This window comes from Mytilus trossulus, chromosome 7, assembly GCF_036588685.1.
Source record: "Mytilus trossulus isolate FHL-02 chromosome 7, PNRI_Mtr1.1.1.hap1, whole genome shotgun sequence".
In the NCBI taxonomy this organism is placed as follows: domain Eukaryota; kingdom Metazoa; phylum Mollusca; class Bivalvia; order Mytilida; family Mytilidae; genus Mytilus; species Mytilus trossulus.
Window position 1 is genome coordinate 81,051,130 of NC_086379.1, and position 18,771 is coordinate 81,069,900.

Sequence of the window (18,771 nt, forward strand, 5' to 3'; positions counted from 1 at the left end):
GCATCTTTAGGCCACTTACATTTTGATTCATGGATGACTGTGAAGATGTTTTCAATAAGGATAACAAAATGTTTTTATATTACAGCATGAATCTATGTTGACTATATAAATGGAAACTTGTCTTTTTTAGGGAATGGAACAACAATGTGAGAACATCTGTTTAATTCCAGAGTTATGTTACATGACTGGTCTCACAGATGAACTACGATCAGATTTCAGAGTGATGAAGGTAATGTTTACAGTTTAAATAGCCTATTGAGTTGGTCTTATAATGTTCCTAACATTAAATAAATTAGATAGAAAGTATTTTTTTTAACAATTCCCTACACTAACATGTAGTTCCTTTGTGTACTGCTCCTAATCTCAGTCAAATATTCTCACATATGAAAGCACTTTCTGTATCTATGTTTATGTCATCCTTTAGGACAACGACAAAGTTAGAAAAATTAAACAGGTAAGTAATACATGTCTCACTGGGTGTTAGCATTTACCAGAAGGAAAAGTGTCAGATCTTATTTTATCATAGTATTTGTAATCAAACTTTCTTATTCTCATATCTCAATATTTTTTGGTTCATTTTAATGCAGAAGGCAGTATGTATTACCCAAAATTAGTTTCTGTTCTCTAGTTTGCTGCAACAAAATATTGTGCAACTTATTCCTACAAAATACAGATCAAGTTTGAATTTGAGTGTCTTCACTTTTATTGCCCTAGAAATATGCCGTTTAAAAACTGAAAAATTGCTGAATTTTTTCGTATCCAATCTCAAACTGTTGTTTGCATCAGGCTAATAATATTATGAAACTTGTGCTTATTACCACAATATTGAGATTAAGTTATAATTTGGATTTCGTTACTTTGAGCAATGTAATGTGCTAGTCTGGGTATGGACACATTCTCCTATTTTTATTTTATCATTTTTGAAAACTCACATACTTAGTTTAGTGCATGCTAGCTAGTACCACTACATTATTTTCCATGTTGTATACCTTTGTAAACAGCATATCTCATATAAAACGTGTTTGCAATTGCATGTGCAGCATATTTCCTAGCAAGAAATATGTGTCAAATTATTTCACTTTTGTAGATCCCAAAAATTAAATTAATGTTATCCTTGGACTGTTAAAAGTCTGTAAATGTGAATTATATACTTACAGTCGGCAGTCAAAGTTTCGATAACAGTTAATAAGTTTCATAAACCATCCTGGATTTTTACCAAACATGGACAGAAGCTTCATTCAATCAAAAGATAGTGTCGAGAGGAATATTTAAAAAAAAAAATCCTCATTTTTGTTGAGCTTGCAATTTACAACATAAGTAGGTGGGACATAGGGTTCCACGGATCCCTTACAATTTTTGTTCTCACAAAAATCTTGTCAACCTTCTAGGCTAATTAAGGCTCCTAGCTCCATTTTAATTTTAATCCTTCTTAAGTATTATCATTTAATAAGATATGATAATTTTATGATATTGGTATTACTCGTTGATAAAGGCTTTGAAATGTAGTTGTTAGCTTCCTTACCGTTACATGCAAAAGAAAGGGGGAGGATGGGCGTCATCTGTTTCACATGGTCAATTTCCCAAAGGAAATGCAAATATAATTCACACACATGTTTGCAAAAAAGTTGTTGAGTTGTGTAAAAAAGTGTTATCTTTCTTAACCTTTCAAGACTTCTTGCCATCTATGACTTTATCTTTTTTTTTCCTGTCTCAAATCCTGCACCTTATTCTTTCTAACAGTTTCTTTGGTTTAAGGAGGCTCGAGGGTATAAGATTTTCAGAAAAATATCAAACATTTATTTTTCATTACAAATTTCATTAATTGCCTTTAGTAGATGTTACTTAATCATATGGTTAAAAAATTATTCCAAAACATCAATTCGTTTTGGCCCCAGGTGACTTTTAAAATGTATATATCATTGAATAAGCTCCAAATTATCTCCCTTTGGTGCAAAAATGCCATTTTTTTGCTTTAAAATTGAAATATCTTTTTTAACTCATCGGTGACCTATATTTTTAGCTCACCTGGCCCGAAGGGCCAAGTGAGCTTTTCTCATCACTTGGCGTCCGGCGTCCGGCGTCGTCCGTCGGCGTCCGTCGTCGTCCGTCGTCGTTAACTTTTACAAAAATCTTCTCCTCTGAAACTGCTGGGCGAAATTAATCCAAACTTGGCCATAATCATCATTGGGGTATCTAGTTTAAAAATTGTGTCCGGTGACCCCGCCAACCAACCAAGATGGCCGCCACGGCTAAAAATAGAACATAGGGGTAAAATGCAGTTTTTGGCTTATAACTAAAAAACCAAAGCATTTAGAGCAAATCTGACGTGGGGTAAAAATGTTCATCAGGTCAAGATCTAACTGCCCTGAAATTTTCAGATGAATCGGACAACCTGTTGTTGGGTTGCTGCCCCTGAATTGGTAATTTTAGGGAAATTTTGCTGTTTTTTGTTATTATCTTGAATATTATTATAGATAGAGATAAACTGTAAACAGCAATAATGTTCAGCAAAGTAAAATCTACAAATAAGTCAACATAACCAAAATGGTCAGTTGACCACTTTAGGAGTCATTGTCCTTTATAGTCAATTTTTAACCATTTTTCGTAAATCTTGGTAATCTTTTACAAAAATCTTCTCCTCTGAAACTGCTGGGCCAAATTAATCCAAACTTGGCCATAATCATCATTGGGGTATCTAGTTTAAAAATTGTGTCCGGTGACCCCGCCAACCAACCAAGATGGCCGCCACGGCTAAAAATAGAACATAGGGGTAAAATGCAGTTTTTGGCTTATAACTAAAAAACCAAAGCATTTAGAGCAAATCTGACGTGGGGTAAAAATGTTCATCAGGTCAAGATCTAACTGCCCTGAAATTTTCAGATGAATCGGACAACCTGTTGTTGGGTTGCTGCCCCTGAATTGGTAATTTTAGGGAAATTTTGCTGTTTTTTGTTATTATCTTGAATATTATTATAGATAGAGATAAACTGTAAACAGCAATAATGTTCAGCAAAGTAAAATCTACAAATAAGTCAACATAACCAAAATGGTCAGTTGACCACTTTAGGAGTTATTGTCCTTTATAGTCAATTTTTAACCATTTTTCGTAAATCTTGGTCATCTTTTACAAAAATCTTCTCCTCTGAAACTGCTGGGCCAAATTTAAACAAACTTGGCCGCAATCATCATTGGGGTATCTAGTTTAAAAATTGTGTGGCGTGACCCGGCCAACCAACAAAGATGGCCGCCATGGCTAAAAATAGAACATAGGGGTAAAATGCAGTTTCTTGCTTATAACTCAAAAACCAAAGCATTTAGAGCAAATCTAACAGGGAGTGTCATTGTTAATCAGGTCAAGATCTATTTGCCATGAAATTTTCAGATGGATTGGACAAACTGCTGTTAGGTTGCTGCCCCTGAATTAGTCATTTTAAGGAAATTTTGCCGTTTTTTGTTATTATCTTGAATATTATTATAGATAGAGATAAACTGTAAAGGGAAACAAAGTACAGCAAAGTAACACCTAAAAATAAGTCAACATGACCTAAATGGTCAATTGACCCCATAAGGAGTTATTGCCCTTTATAGTCAATTTTTAACAATTTTCATAAAATTTGTAAATTTTAACTAACATTTTCCACTGAAGCTCTTAGGCCAAGTTCAATATAGATAGAATGATTGTAAGCAGCAATAATGTTCAGTAAAGTAAGATATACAAACACATCACCATCACCAAAACACAATTTTGTCATGAATTCAAATGTGTCCTTTGTTTAATATTCACATAGACCAAGGTGAGCGACACAGGCTCTTTGGAGCCTCTAGTTTATAATTTCCATATAAGCTGTACTTAAACTAAATTATTTTAAAATTTGAGCGATTTCTGTAATAAATTTCATTTTTTATTTCGATATTACCTTTCATTTCTCCTATCACTTCAACAGAAAATCCCCACCTTTACAAAAATGTATGCTTCTTCCGAAGGCAGATTGTGAGCGCAATCGAACGGTGACCCCACTTTTTTATTTCATTTTTCTATTAACTATAAGATAAAGTTCATTTACAGAAAAATATAGAGAAATCCTATATAAATGATTTAGACCCGCGAACCCCCTTAACTTGTGAAAATTGTGATTTTTGTCATCTCACAGTGATGTTACAATTGAAACAGGAAAGGAAAGTTTATTTCTGAATATTACACACATGAATCAGCTGAAAGTCTGACCATTCCTCAACCTTCTGCCAAGAATTAACTCCATTGAAACTGTATTGGATCCCCTTAATATATCATTCCCGTAAACTATTAGTTCTTTAGTACCTGATAAATTTTAATTGTGTTTGATTGTTTATTTAATATTTCAAAAGTTTTCCTGGAAACTCATAATTACAGTATTCAAATTTTGTGTTATGTTGATGAATTGATTATTTCTAATTTACTGCAGTCACTCACATTCAAACATTTTACGCTAACTTACAGCTATTATATTCTATGCATTAAAATCCAGAAAAAATAAAAAGCATGCCATACTGATCATTGCAAAAAATATTCAATTTAAATATTTTATTTTTTCAGGATATAGCAACACATACAAGAGTTTCTCCAGCCCAGAGAAAACTGACAATGGGAAAATTTGTAAACAGTGTAAACAGTAGTCCTGAAGCAAGCCAGGAACTAGCAAACTGGGGCCTTAGTTTTGACAATGATACAATAGATGTAATTATATGAGTAACATAACAGTAGAAATTAAACTTGAGTATCCTATATGGATCCGTAGGGGGTCAGTAGTTAACCGTATAACGAATTTAACACATGCTGGACTTTTTCTGCTGCGTTTTGTTGTAAAATGAACAATGAAACACAAGAACATTAATAGATGATGTCACCATTAACGCGTCATGAACCCCCTATGAAATTTTAACGAACCCCCTGCGGTCCCATAGGGGTTCATCACGTGACAGCGTTAAACCAATCACAACATGATAATTTAGCTGCGGTGCAATAAATTTAAATATATCAAACTGCACAACCAGTGTGTAGACTGACATCATTTTATTTGTGTAATTAATCTGTATACAGATAAACTTTTTCGACTGATTAAAAGTTTAATTGAAATAGTGTCTGATGTCTTTAAGTTGACTGCTTACCACAAGTGTAAGGTTATAACCTCAGTGTCAGGTCTAGTTAAATCTGATAACTGAATTTGTATTTGATTTATGTCCACAAACCCTTTGGAACTTATGACTAGAATAAGAGACATGTCAAGTTCATTATTAAAGGGGATCCTATGTCATCTTGCCAACTGTATGTTAATGCTTGTTGTATACTATATATGCAGTAAAATTATCTTTGCTAAAAGGAAACTTTAAATGTTGTGTTTTTATTTACTAATTTGTCTCTTTGGGGGAAGATAAAACACTTAATAGATATTTTTATTTGATATGTTTAAGTAAAACTTTATTTGAAACAGATTGAGGGCAGACAAGTGCAGGAAGAGAAAATTATATTCAGGGATGGCCATGTGATGGCAGGACCTCAGGCTGACTGGGGTAGGGATGCTACAAGAAAAACTGTTATCACAGCTGTTGATCTCAAAAACTGGATTGTGTTATACACCAAAAGAGATTCAGCTACAGTGCAAGAATATATCAGTATGATGTTAAAGTGCTGTCCTCAAATGGGAATACAGTGCAATAATCCAACAAGATATGAACTCAGGGACGACAGGACAGAAACGTATATCAAATCTTTACGAGATAATATAAATCCTACAGTAAGTTTATTCGTATTTAAATAAAGAGTAATGATTTTTGACATAATACAGAACGAATCAGATGATTGAAATTCAATCCTTACATATTGTAAAACAAGTTTTTGAAACAATGGTTAGTAATGATATACATTATGTGCATGGCTGCTTTGAAAGTTTTGCTTTTAGGTTTACTTATTGCTGCAATATTTATAAATAAGTATCTACTATTTCACAATAAACATTCTTGAAAACTAACAGATTACTTCAGACAACAGCTCACTTGATTTGAATGTTTTCTGGCACAAAATTTTAAACACAGAGAAATATTGTGACTGTTTTTATGGTTTAATTAAATATGATTAAACTTTGATTTACAGGTACAAATGGTTGTGATAATCTTCCCAACATCCAGAGATGATAGATATTCAGCAGTAAAGAAACTATGTTGTGTTGAATGTCCTGTTCCTTCTCAGGTTTGTTCTTTTTATGATTTTGATAAAAATCCATAATTTAACATTGTATTAATTCAACTTTTTATGCCCCCCACCGTTGGGAAGGGGCCATTAAGTTTTACCTTTGTCTGTATGTCCTAAAGTGGTTTCCATTCTCTAGTTTAAGTTTGCCCTAACCAAAGGCTGTGAAACTAATACACAAGGCTTATTACCACAAAATACAGATCAAGTTTGAATCTTGGTGATAACTGTTCTAGAGTTATGCCCCTTAACAAATAAAAAAATGCTGAATGTTTCCGTTTCAAACTTAAGTTTGCCTTTAACAAATGCTATGAAACTAATACATAATGCTTATTACCACAAAACTAAGATCAAGTCCAAATTTGGGTAGGGTATCTTTTGCCGCTCTTAGGTTATGTCTGTTTATAACTTTAAATGATCTGCAAAAAGGGGGGGGGGCATCATCTGTGTCACATTCCCCATTTATTGTAATGTTATAATGAGCATTGTGTATTGTATAAGTACAGAATATTTTAAGTAAAAGTATAAAATGACCTGTGGATAAACATCCTTGTGCATGGACTAATTAAAATGAAGAGACAGCTCAAAGAATGTCTTTCTATTGTATTTTGAAACAGGCATGTATAGACCTTTCCAAAAATACTTACGTTCCATAAGTGTATTCTTCTTCTTACCATGTATCAAAAGTCATAATCAAGCTTCAATAACTACTGTTATATATATAAAAAAAAACATTATAAAGGTGAGAGATAAAAATTATTCTTTGTAAACTATCAAATTATTCAAAATGTGTTTGACGGAAAACCATGATTTTTTTCTCAATGCACAACTGTTTTTGTTGCATGTTTAAGTTCCAAAGAAATCACAAGTTTGTCTGAAAAGTAAACTGTAACAAACTTCTCTTGAAATTATTATAACCAGAACTTTGAAAATTATAGCAAGATTTTTACCATTACAAATAAGTGTTGGTTTAAATAGTATGAATCTTATCTAGGGGATTTCTGTTCTACACATTAGATTATATTATATAAGATGCTGATAGTAAAAGTAGATAGATTTATTGCAGGTGATCATAGCAAAGACAATCAAAGACCAAAAGAAGTTGAGAAGTGTTACACAGAAAGTGGGATTACAGATAAATGTCAAATTGGGTGGAGAGTTGTGGGCTCTTAGTATACCAATGGTGGGTTATCTTACTTACCTGATGTACGACTAATTAATAACATAAAAAATCAACAGAACATGGTTTACAAATTTCGATTTTAACCAACTTTTCCTTTTTGGTTAATAGGTAAATTATAGAATAACAATACTTCAAAAATTAAAAACAGAACAAGAGCTACATAGTTAGATAATTTAATTTTGGATGTAATATGTCTCCTGATTGGCTGACATTATTTTGTTATGAGCCCATAGACATAATTCAGTCATGTGACTGACGTCATCAACGTTTTTTCATGGTTTTCTACAGTTTAAAATGGAATTTAGAATTAAATTATAATAATATTTTTTCTGTCTATTCGAAATAACATAAAAAATTGTGGTGCACACACTGTTAAATAACCCGCTACGCGCGTTATTCAGTGTGCACTAAATTTTTTATGTTATTTCTTTATAGACAGTAAAAATATTACAGTCATTCCTTAAATATTAAAATCATGTGAATGTTATGTATTTTGTAGAGTAACTTGATGGTGGTAGGAATAGATGTTTATCATGATGCTACAAGGGGTAAACGATCTATTGCTGGATTTGTGTCGAGTACAAACAAAGAATGTACAAGGTGGTACAGCAGAGTTTGTTTCCAGCTACCAGGACAAGAACTTATTGATGGCTTGAAGATATGTATGACATCAGCAATAAGAAAGTATCATGAGGTAAGTTAAAATTTAATTTATATTGGTAGACAAATGGTACTGTTAGGTTGCTATTGTCTACATTTAACTTTCCTGTTTTGATGATTCAAACTTTCCTCCATCTTATGTTGATACTTAATTTGTAGAACTTTCATGATTATAGAATATCAATTTTCTTTTTTACTAAATAACAATTCCTTTAATTTATGTATTAACTTTAGAATAATAGGGGGGAAAAATAAAAAAAATAAGTGACCATTCCACATCAAGAAGTTCATACTAATGAAGGATATTTTTTTTATGCCCCACCTACGATAGTAGAGGGGCATTATGTTTTCTGGTCTGTGCGTCCATTCGTCCGTCCGTCTGTCCCGCTTCAGGTTGAAGTTTTTGGTCAAGGTAGTTTTTGATGAAGTTGAAGTCCAATCGACTTCAAACTTGGTACACATGTCCCCTATGATATGATCTTTCTAATTTTAATGCCAAATTACAGATTTTACCCCAATTTCGCGGTCCACTGAACATGGAAAATGATAGTGCGAGTGGGGCATTCGTGTACTGAGGACAGATTCTTGTTTTAACTGAAATTCTTACTGAATTTGTTTATTTTATTTCATTTGATATTTTATTTGTACCTTAATTTGTAATGGTGATCAGTCCTATTTTGATCAATGTTATATATAAAGTTATTAGGCTCCAAGGGGCTAATGTTCTTGTAGTTTATAACATATTGTACATCTATATATTTGAAGGTTAACCACACATTCCCAGAGAAGGTGGTTGTATTCAGAGATGGTGTGGGTGATGGACAGCTGAGTATTGTGGGAGGTCATGAAGTAGAACAACTGAAACAATGCTTTAGACAATTTGGGGATAATTATAATCCAACAATGACTGTAGTGGTTGTACAGAAAAGAATTAATGCTAGAATCTTTCTCAAGGTAATACATTGATGTTATGCAAGTACAAAGGAGTAAGAAAGATATTCTAAACAGAAATATAATTATTCAAAATATATTCAATGGGGATAAATTTTGGAAAGGATTATAAAAAAAACCCCTACATTGTTTGTATTTTTTTCTGAAACTCCCGAGGTTATTCTTGTAAGTAGCCTGAAAAGCATGTTGTTAATGTCTTCAAAAGAAATCACTGCAAAGAAGTCCATACAACTGGATAAGAGATTTTTCTCAATTCAACCATCCCTAGTTCTGTTAGATGCTACAACAGATTCTGAATACGTTTTAAAATGAAGCAGAAAATAGACAAAAGTTTTGTGCATACATTACATCAAGGGTTTTTTTTTTTGGCATAAGCAAAATTCAGACTAATCCTAAGCACATTAGAATGATAGATTATCGTTGATTATCTCAATGAGATTGATTTTCTCGCTTGAGCTGGTACAGCGAAAGTGAGAAAAGCAATCGAGTTGAGATGACCAATGATAATCTGTTTATCGCTTTTTTGCCTATGACGACGTTTTCAATGTCAATTTCATTAGCAACGCCATGTGGCCTCCTTAGTTTCTAGCGATCATTTTTCCATCTCAAGCGAGAAGCATGATATGAAAATTATCACAAAAAAGGATCAAGGGAAAAATGCACAAAATAGCGATAAATGATAGATATTTCATTATGTAAAACCATTTACACCTGCAGAAGAATTTGCTTCATATTTTTGACAATTAATGTATTAAAATAAGGCTTCAGTGAAATCTTTATTCTGGCTGGAACTCTTTGTCCGCAGTTCAAAGACAAAAAGAGTTATTATTTATCATCAGGTTTGTATAACATTATTGATTTTTTTTCCAGACCAATAGGGATCTAGAAAACCCTCCACCTGGAACTGTTGTTGATCATACCATTACAAGGAGAGAGTGGTAAGTACTTAGGGCCACCATGTAGTGTATAGAATTTCTTTTGATTTTCAATTAACTTACAGCCTCTATATGAAAATTGAAAGTTAGTTCATGATATTTTGTGTGTATACTATTCATTGTATTGAATATTTTATTTGCTAGAATTAAAATGTAACTTTGGGGGATGCAATGATAAAATGTTGAATAAGCTTAGTCAGTTTGATGGAAAATAATATTGTGATGATGTTGCTCTGTTGAGAAGGTGGGGATTAATATAGGGTGCAATTTGTTTATGCCTCCACAATGGCAGAGGGGGCATTCATTAGTTTTACTCTTGTCTGTCCTTTCTATCTTCTCATCCATAAATTAGTTTCTGCACTGAAACTTTAATTTGCTTTACCAAATTCAATGAAACTTATACACAATGTTCATTACCACTAAACACAGATCAAGTTTCAATAAAGGTTGCTGCATTTTCTTCTTGAATTATGTCTTTTTGTAAGTTGCAAAAATGCAGAATTTGCTGTATATTTACTAGCTGTGGTAACTTTCTTTATTTACATTTGACATGAAATATTTAGGAAAATTGAAAAGGAAAAAAATGTCTGGGAGGTCACATTTGAATTTGTTCTACTTGTATATTGTAGGTATGACTTCTACCTTGTTTCTCAGCATGTAAGACAAGGAACAGTATCACCAACACATTATATTGTGGTACATGACAGTTCTAACATGAGACCTGATCATCTTCAGAGACTGTCATACAAAATGACTCATTTGTATTATAACTGGCCAGGAACTGTTAGGGTCCCTGCACCTTGTCAGGTAAGAATTATAACATGAGACCTGATCATCTTCAGAGACTGTCATACAAAATGACTCATTTGTATTATAACTGGCCAGGAACTGTTAGGGTCCCTGCACCTTGTCAGGTAAGAATTATAACATGAGACCTGATCATCTTCAGAGACTGTCATACAAAATGACTCATTTGTATTATAACTGGCCAGGAACTGTTAGGGTCCCTGCACCTTGTCAGGTAAGAATTATAACATGAGACCTGATCATCTTCAGAGACTGTCATACAAAATGACTCATTTGTATTATAACTGGCCAGGAACTGTTAGGGTCCCTGCACCTTGTCAGGTAAGAATTATAACATGAGACCTGATCATCTTCAGAGACTGTCATACAAAATGACTCATTTGTATTATAACTGGCCAGGAACTGTTAGGGTCCCTGCACCTTGTCAGGTAAGAATTATAACATGAGACCTGATCATCTTCAGAGACTGTCATACAAAATGACTCATTTGTATTATAACTGGCCAGGAACTGTTAGGGTCCCTGCACCTTGTCAGGTAAGAATTATAACATGAGACCTGATCATCTTCAGAGACTGTCATACAAAATGACTCATTTGTATTATAACTGGCCAGGAACTGTTAGGGTCCCTGCACCTTGTCAGGTAAGAATTATAACATGAGACCTGATCATCTTCAGAGACTGTCATACAAAATGACTCATTTGTATTATAACTGGCCAGGAACTGTTAGGTCCCTGCACCTTGTCAGGTAAGAATTATAACATGAGACCTGATCATCTTCAGAGACTGTCTTACAAAATGACTCATTTGTATTATAACTGGCCAGGAACTGTTAGGGTCTCTGCACCTTGTCAGGTAAGAATTATAACATGAGACCTGATCATCTTCAGAGACTGTCATACAAAATGACTCATTTGTATTATAACTGGCCAGGAACTGTTAGGGTCCCTGCACCTTGTCAGGTAAGAATTATAACATGAGACCTGATCATCTTCAGAGACTGTCATACAAAATGACTCATTTGTATTATAACTGGCCAGGAACTGTTAGGGTCCCTGCACCTTGTCAGGTAAGAATTATAACATGAGACCTGATCATCTTCAGAGACTGTCATACAAAATGACTCATTTGTATTATAACTGGCCAGGAACTGTTAGGGTCCCTGCACCTTGTCAGGTAAGAATTATAACATGAGACCTGATCATCTTCAGAGACTCATACAAAATGACTCATTTGTATTATAACTGGCCAGGAACTGTTAGGGTCCCTGCACCTTGTCAGGTAAGAATTATAACATGAGACCTGATCATCTTCAGAGACTGTCATACAAAATGACTCATTTGTATTATAACTGGCCAGGAACTGTTAGGGTCCCTGCACCTTGTCAGGTAAGAATTATAACATGAGACCTGATCATCTTCAGAGACTGTCATACAAAATGACTCATTTGTATTATAACTGGCCAGGAACTGTTAGGGTCCCTGCACCTTGTCAGGTAAGAATTATAACATGAGACCTGATCATCTTCAGAGACTGTCATACAAAATGACTCATTTGTATTATAACTGGCCAGGAACTGTTAGGGTCCCTGCACCTTGTCAGGTAAGAATTATAACATGAGACCTGATCATCTTCAGAGACTGTCAGGCCTAAATTAAAATATTGTTTGTTTGCCCTTTTCCGACCCTATGTTTTGAAACAGGGTAGGTAGGTAGGTAAAATATTTTATTTTTTCCCCCAAAAAAATAACTTGGCTCGGTATATTATTTGTCATGGGTAGGCAGGTAGGTATAAAATTTTATTTTATAGATACAAACTCTGCATAATGTCATTTGTGTCCGTTTTGTTTTTGCAAATAAGTTTTCTGGGACTATTAGTTTAAAAACAAATATCACGTAGAATGTGAAGCTAATTCATATGCACAGTACTATTTTGTTTTCAAATATCAAAAAATAGAGCTGTGCCGCATATCTTCAACGTTTATATGCCTGGAATGTTGAAGAGTTTGAACTCGCACTTATATTCTGTACTACGTACCTTGTATGCTTACCTTAAGATTTTCTGTAATATAACTTTGTACTGATAAGATATGTCTGGGCAGACATACATTTCCTAGTAGAAAAAGTCCCTTGAGTGTTAAAAACATCGTGTGTGCCTTAGCTTTGTTTCCTATCAAAATGCTACAAGACATAAAACTCTGACAATTGTCACGTATTTTACATCGCATTTATAAATGATCTGTATGGACAACTTGGCGATTTTACTGCCAGATATTCTCCACTTTACAGGGTTTAGCCACTTTTGGTTCATGTCAGATATAAATAATATAGCGACATCGTTAACATAATCATCCTGATCTCCGGATCACAAAAGACTATCCCTACATAGAATTCAACGTCCGTTTACAAATTAGTTTGTTCACACGTTTATAATTTTGTATCAAACGAACTTTTTTGAAAATGAACCCTGCTCTTTAAGTATAAAGGTACAGAAGCACATGCTGAACATCGATTTCAAACAAATGCTTTGAAATTTCAGATGCAAGTGTTCATGTCAAACGCTCAGGTGATACCAAACGGACTGGACCTTATACGTTAAAGATAAAACCCGAGAATTCCGGATAAAATAGCTTTGAGCGGGAAATACAAATATAAGATTTTCGGTAGGAACGAAAAAATAAAATAAAATAAAATCTTGCTGGTAAATACAAATAAAAGATTTTCGGGCGCAACGAATTTATAGGGTCGGTCGGTAAAGGGCAAACAATCAATATTTTAATTTAAGCCTCATACAAAATGACTCATTTGTATTATAACTAGCCAGGAACTGTTAGGGTCCCTGCACCTTGTCAGGTAAGAATTATAACATGAGACCTGATCATCTTCAGAGACTGTCATACAAAATGACTCATTTGTATTATAACTGGCCAGGAACTGTAAGGGTACCTGCACCTTGTCAGGTAAGAATTATAACATGAGACCTGATCATCTTCAGAGACTGTCATACAAAATGACTCATTTGTATTATAACTGGCCAGGAACTGTTAGGGTCCCTGCACCTTGTCAGGTAAGAATTATAACATGAGACCTTATCATCTTCAGAGACTGTCATACAAAATGACTCATTTGTATTATAACTGGCCAGGAACTGTTAGGGTCCCTGCACCTTGTCAGGTAAGAATTATAACATGAGACCTGATCATCTTCAGAGACTGTCATACAAAATGACTCATTTGTATTATAACTGGCCAGGAACTGTTAGGGTCCCTGCACCTTGTCAGGTAAGAATTATAACATGAGACCTGATCATCTTCAGAGACTGTCATACAAAATGACTCATTTGTATTATAACTGGCCAGGAACTGTTAGGGTCCCTGCACCTTGTCAGGTAAGAATTATAACATGAGACCTGATCATCTTCAGAGACTGTCATACAAAATGACTCATTTGTATTATAACTGGCCAGGAACTGTTAGGGTCCCTGCACCTTGTCAGGTAAGAATTATAACATGAGACCTGATCATCTTCAGAGACTGTCATACAAAATGACTCATTTGTATTATAACTGGCCAGGAACTGTTAGGGTCCCTGCACCTTGTCAGGTAAGAATTATAACATGAGACCTGATCATCTTCAGAGACTGTCATACAAAATGACTCTGACATTTGTATTATAACTGGCCAGGAACTGTAAGGGTACCTGCACCTTGTCAGGTAAGAATTATAACATGAGACCTGATCATCTTCAGAGACTGTCATACAAAATGACTCATTTGTATTATAACTGGCCAGGAACTGTTAGGGTCCCTGCACCTTGTCAGGTAAGAATTATAACATGAGACCTGATCATCTTCAGAGACTGTCATACAAAATGACTCATTTGTATTATAACTGGCCAGGAACTGTTAGGGTCCCTGCACCTTGTCAGGTAAGAATTATAACATGAGACCTGATCATCTTCAGAGACTGTCATACAAAATGACTCATTTGTATTATAACTGGCCAGGAACTGTTAGGGTCCCTGCACCTTGTCAGGTAAGAATTATAACACGAGACCTGATCATCTTCAGAGACTGTAATACAAAATGACTCATTTGTATTATAACTGGCCAGGAACTGTTAGGGTCCCTGCACCTTGTCAGGTAAGAATTATAACATGAGACCTGATCATCTTCAGAGACTGTCATACAAAATGACTCATTTGTATTATAACTGGCCAGGAACTGTTAGGGTCCCTGCACCTTGTCAGGTAAGAATTATAACATGAGACCTGATCATCTTCAGAGACTGTCATACAAAATGACTCATTTGTATTATAACTGGCCAGGAACTGTTAGGGTACCAGCACCTTGTCAGGTAAGAATTATAACATATCTATGTGATTACACAGATAATAAATTCATACAAGCAGAGAACTCAGTTCTGTTTCTCTAAATACTGCATTCTTTGTTTAACATAAGCAAAACAGGTTATTGATGTGTATTCATTTAACTGGCAGTGAATAGTGAAAACATGAATATTTTTATAATTTAATTGCAATTGCATTTTGTTCAGGTGTTAATTTGAGCATCACCAATAAGGTCAGCTTTTATCTGAATACTTGTGCCCAATTTGTGTGATCTTGAATTAGGAAATTGTAACTCCTATGTAAGATTTTTAATGTTCACATCTGTTTAACTCAATTGTGTATGAATAAAGCAACTCCTATTAAACATTTAACAAATAATACTGATTTACATTATCTAATTCTCTTCTTGCTATTTTAGTTACTTTCTTGTACTATACAAATGAATAAATTTTCTTTGTTCCTTTTCAGTATGCCCATAAGTTGGCTTACTTGGTTGGACAGAACATCCACAAAGAACCAAGTACAGAGTTGTCAGACAGATTGTTCTTCTTATAGATGGTACCAAATATCACCCAGAAACCATTGGGCTAACAAGATTTTAGTCCTGCTGGGTATTGATGTCAATGCTAGTCAAATTTTAATTGATTCTGTTATGAAGGATTGTGAAAAAGGAGAAAGTTTTTAGTGACATTTCAGATTTTATATCAGATGACTTCCAAGTTTGTGCCTTCCTTTGTTCAGACAATTTTTGGAGGACATTTACATATTACAAGTAGTTTCAAACCAAAAGATGTGTTTTATATGGTATTTTTTTCATATTTTGTTCATCATTGACTTAGTAATTTTTAGTTCATCTCCATTGCAAAAGACAAGGAATGCGTTGATTTAATTGTTACAATCATTTTATATTTTGTAATGTTTTGTTTTTTATTTTGCAAGTTAGTGAAACTTGCAGATCAATGTTATAATTATTTTATACTTTTGTACATTATGTAGATGTACTGTATGAAGAAAGGTTGTTTTAAATGTTATATCAGCTGTAATACTCCCATAGAAGAGCCAAACTTTTTACCAAAAAGATAAAGGAACAAAACGATCTTGAATCTTTACATATACATCTGGGAAAGAATACAGAAGATTGAAAAAAAAGTCAAATGTGTACTTCTGTTTAAATGCAAGGTGAAAATATTTAAAAAAATTCCTAGAAAAGTATCTAATGGTTCATATAATTCTATCTTTCCTTCTTAATCTGTATTCTGCAACATTCTTTCACCAGTTAGTCGAGGAAAACTTTGGCCATTTCTCTCAAAATGGACAGTAACTATTCTAGTCATATAATACTATTTGGGTATATATTGTAATTTCTTTAGTAGGATATTGTAATTTCTTTAGTAGGAATGAATGATATAACATGTTTGTAAATAGGCTTTAGTTTGGTGTGAGAAAAGTGAAATGAATCATACAGCCAACCATTGTATATACAACAACCTGACATATCTCCGTATTATATATTCATTCATGAAATATCAAGCGAATTATATACCTGTACATAAGAATCATTCTTATTTATGTCAAAGGCAGCAAAGAGTCTTAAACAACCTTATATACCATATGTTATAAATTTTCATACACATTTCAGCTCTATATTTATAAATTATGTTACTTTATTTTTACTGCAATATCTAGATCATGATCATCTCTTCTCTAATTATTGTGCTATTTTCACATTTTCTGACCGGCCTGAGAAAGATATTTCTCTTTACTAGTGAAATATCTGTTCACGGCAAATGATTGGTTGAAATTAAATTGTGAAGTTAAATTTTCTTGTTTTCTTCTGAATTTTCAGATTCTGACGTCATGAAAAAAGGCGCACATGTCTGATGATGTCACATCATAAGTACACAGTTTTCCTCAAATCTTTGAAAAGGAAGGATAAAAATCATAAGAGAAACAGATTCCACCACTGTAACTCGTGTATTACGATATTTCTTCACTCTCAACAGTTCAATTTTAAGTATTTAAAAAGCTCGGTGAGCCTCTCGCTTCAAATATTAAAATTTAACTGTCTTGAGTGTAGAAATATTGTAATACACTTGTTGCAGTTGTGGAATCTATATATCTTTTGACAGTGAAATTCCCCTGATCTTCATGATATTTTTAACAGTTTTTATATTTACCTTTCATTTAAAAAAAAAATAAAAAAAAATCCGAAAGCAGCACTTTATTCTGAGTAATTTGTTGCTGATAGAATATTTTTTCAATTTAATGTCCAACAATATGGTCAGTAAGACAAAACACTATTATATTTAGGAAAAATTAAAATTTAAAATTTCATATACTGACTCGTTAGAAAATGCAGTGTTTCGTCAGAGTCCCTTTTAAGTGTAGACTGCATTAATGGTTTTTAGGAACTCCATCCAAAATTTGAACCTAAGTATCTATGTTGAATGCTAAAACTGAAGATGTTTTGAAATTTATTATAATGACCTATATATATTGCTATCAGACATGGAAATAGTGCATTTATGTTTGAAGTTTTTTTTATTTTTACCAATCAGTCATAGGTAATGCATTTATAATGGGCTGTGGGACATATTTTATGTTTTGAGTTATTCTTTAGTTGAAATTTTTTTTCTTGTAATTTGAATAGGATATTGTTTATAACCAAACATTAAGATACTAAAACATAAGTTGTGTACAAGTGATGTCACTACTTGTGATGTCTAAATAAGGGTGATTAATGACTTCTGTGATCTTCAATATCTTGTTAGATATAACTTTTTGACAGAAGCTCTTTCATATTTAAGAGAAAGTAACGGTATCAATTTGTATCGTTTTGGCTTATAATGTAACAAATGTTGGTTAACCTCAACATGTCTGATCTCAGAAATACCTTGTACCACAAACTATATATTTTTAACAAAATTGGCTTGATAATACTCCATGGAGTAAAGAAGACCCCCTACTGCTGAACTTTTTGATAACAGTAAGTGGTCTGTTCATATGGTAACCAACTAATAACATTCATTGTACCTCACTCAATACAAGTGTTCACTTGAGATACATTTCTGTTCTATGTTTTGTTCAGACATGTTTGACAATCTCTTTATTTGTCTTTATATATTTGCAATAACCTCAAGAATGTGTAATGAGAATACTATTGTATGCAACTTTGATAATGAAAATTTATTACAAATAAAGATTTTAAAAGAAGTCTTTATTTTAAGTAGTTTTGATTTCCTGGACTAGCAAATTTCCCTATTGCAATCATTGTACATTTACCCAAATTTTTTTTACTCCCCTACCGAAAAAGTCTAAAAGTTTTCATCAGTCACATATCCAATGTTAATGACCTTATTTTCATGGTTCAGTGACTACTTGAAAAAAAAAGTTTAAGATTTTTTGTAATATTAAACTCTCTCTTATAGTTATAGTATAAATATATTTGGTATGTGCGTACCTTGCAAGGTCCTCGTGCCGGTCAGACACTGTTTTCACTTGACCTCGACCTCATTTCATGGATCAGTGAACAAGGTAAAGTTTTGGTGGTCAAGTCCATATCTCAGATACTATTAGCAAAAGGTCTAGTATATTCGGTGTATGGAAGGACCATAAGGTGTACATGTCCATCTGGCAGGTGGCATCTGACCATGACCTTATTTCTTT

The 18,771-nt window shown here is 33.5% G+C and overlaps 1 protein-coding gene across 1 annotated transcript in view; it reads left to right on the plus strand.

The window, feature by feature from the left end:
- Positions 1-18,318, plus strand: part of LOC134725961 (piwi-like protein 1) — a 40,770-nt gene extending 22,452 nt beyond the window's left edge. Inside the window, exons 12-21 of the mRNA XM_063590294.1 lie at positions 131-229; positions 4,574-4,714; positions 5,469-5,771; positions 6,128-6,223; positions 7,290-7,406; positions 7,906-8,100; positions 8,832-9,020; positions 9,888-9,955; positions 10,582-10,759; positions 15,574-18,318. Coding sequence (XP_063446364.1) covers positions 131-229; positions 4,574-4,714; positions 5,469-5,771; positions 6,128-6,223; positions 7,290-7,406; positions 7,906-8,100; positions 8,832-9,020; positions 9,888-9,955; positions 10,582-10,759; positions 15,574-15,660 — 1,473 coding nt within the window. The 3' untranslated portion in view covers positions 15,661-18,318. The remainder of the gene's footprint in view (positions 1-130; positions 230-4,573; positions 4,715-5,468; positions 5,772-6,127; positions 6,224-7,289; positions 7,407-7,905; positions 8,101-8,831; positions 9,021-9,887; positions 9,956-10,581; positions 10,760-15,573) is intronic.
- The last annotated feature ends 453 nt before the right edge of the window (positions 18,319-18,771 follow it).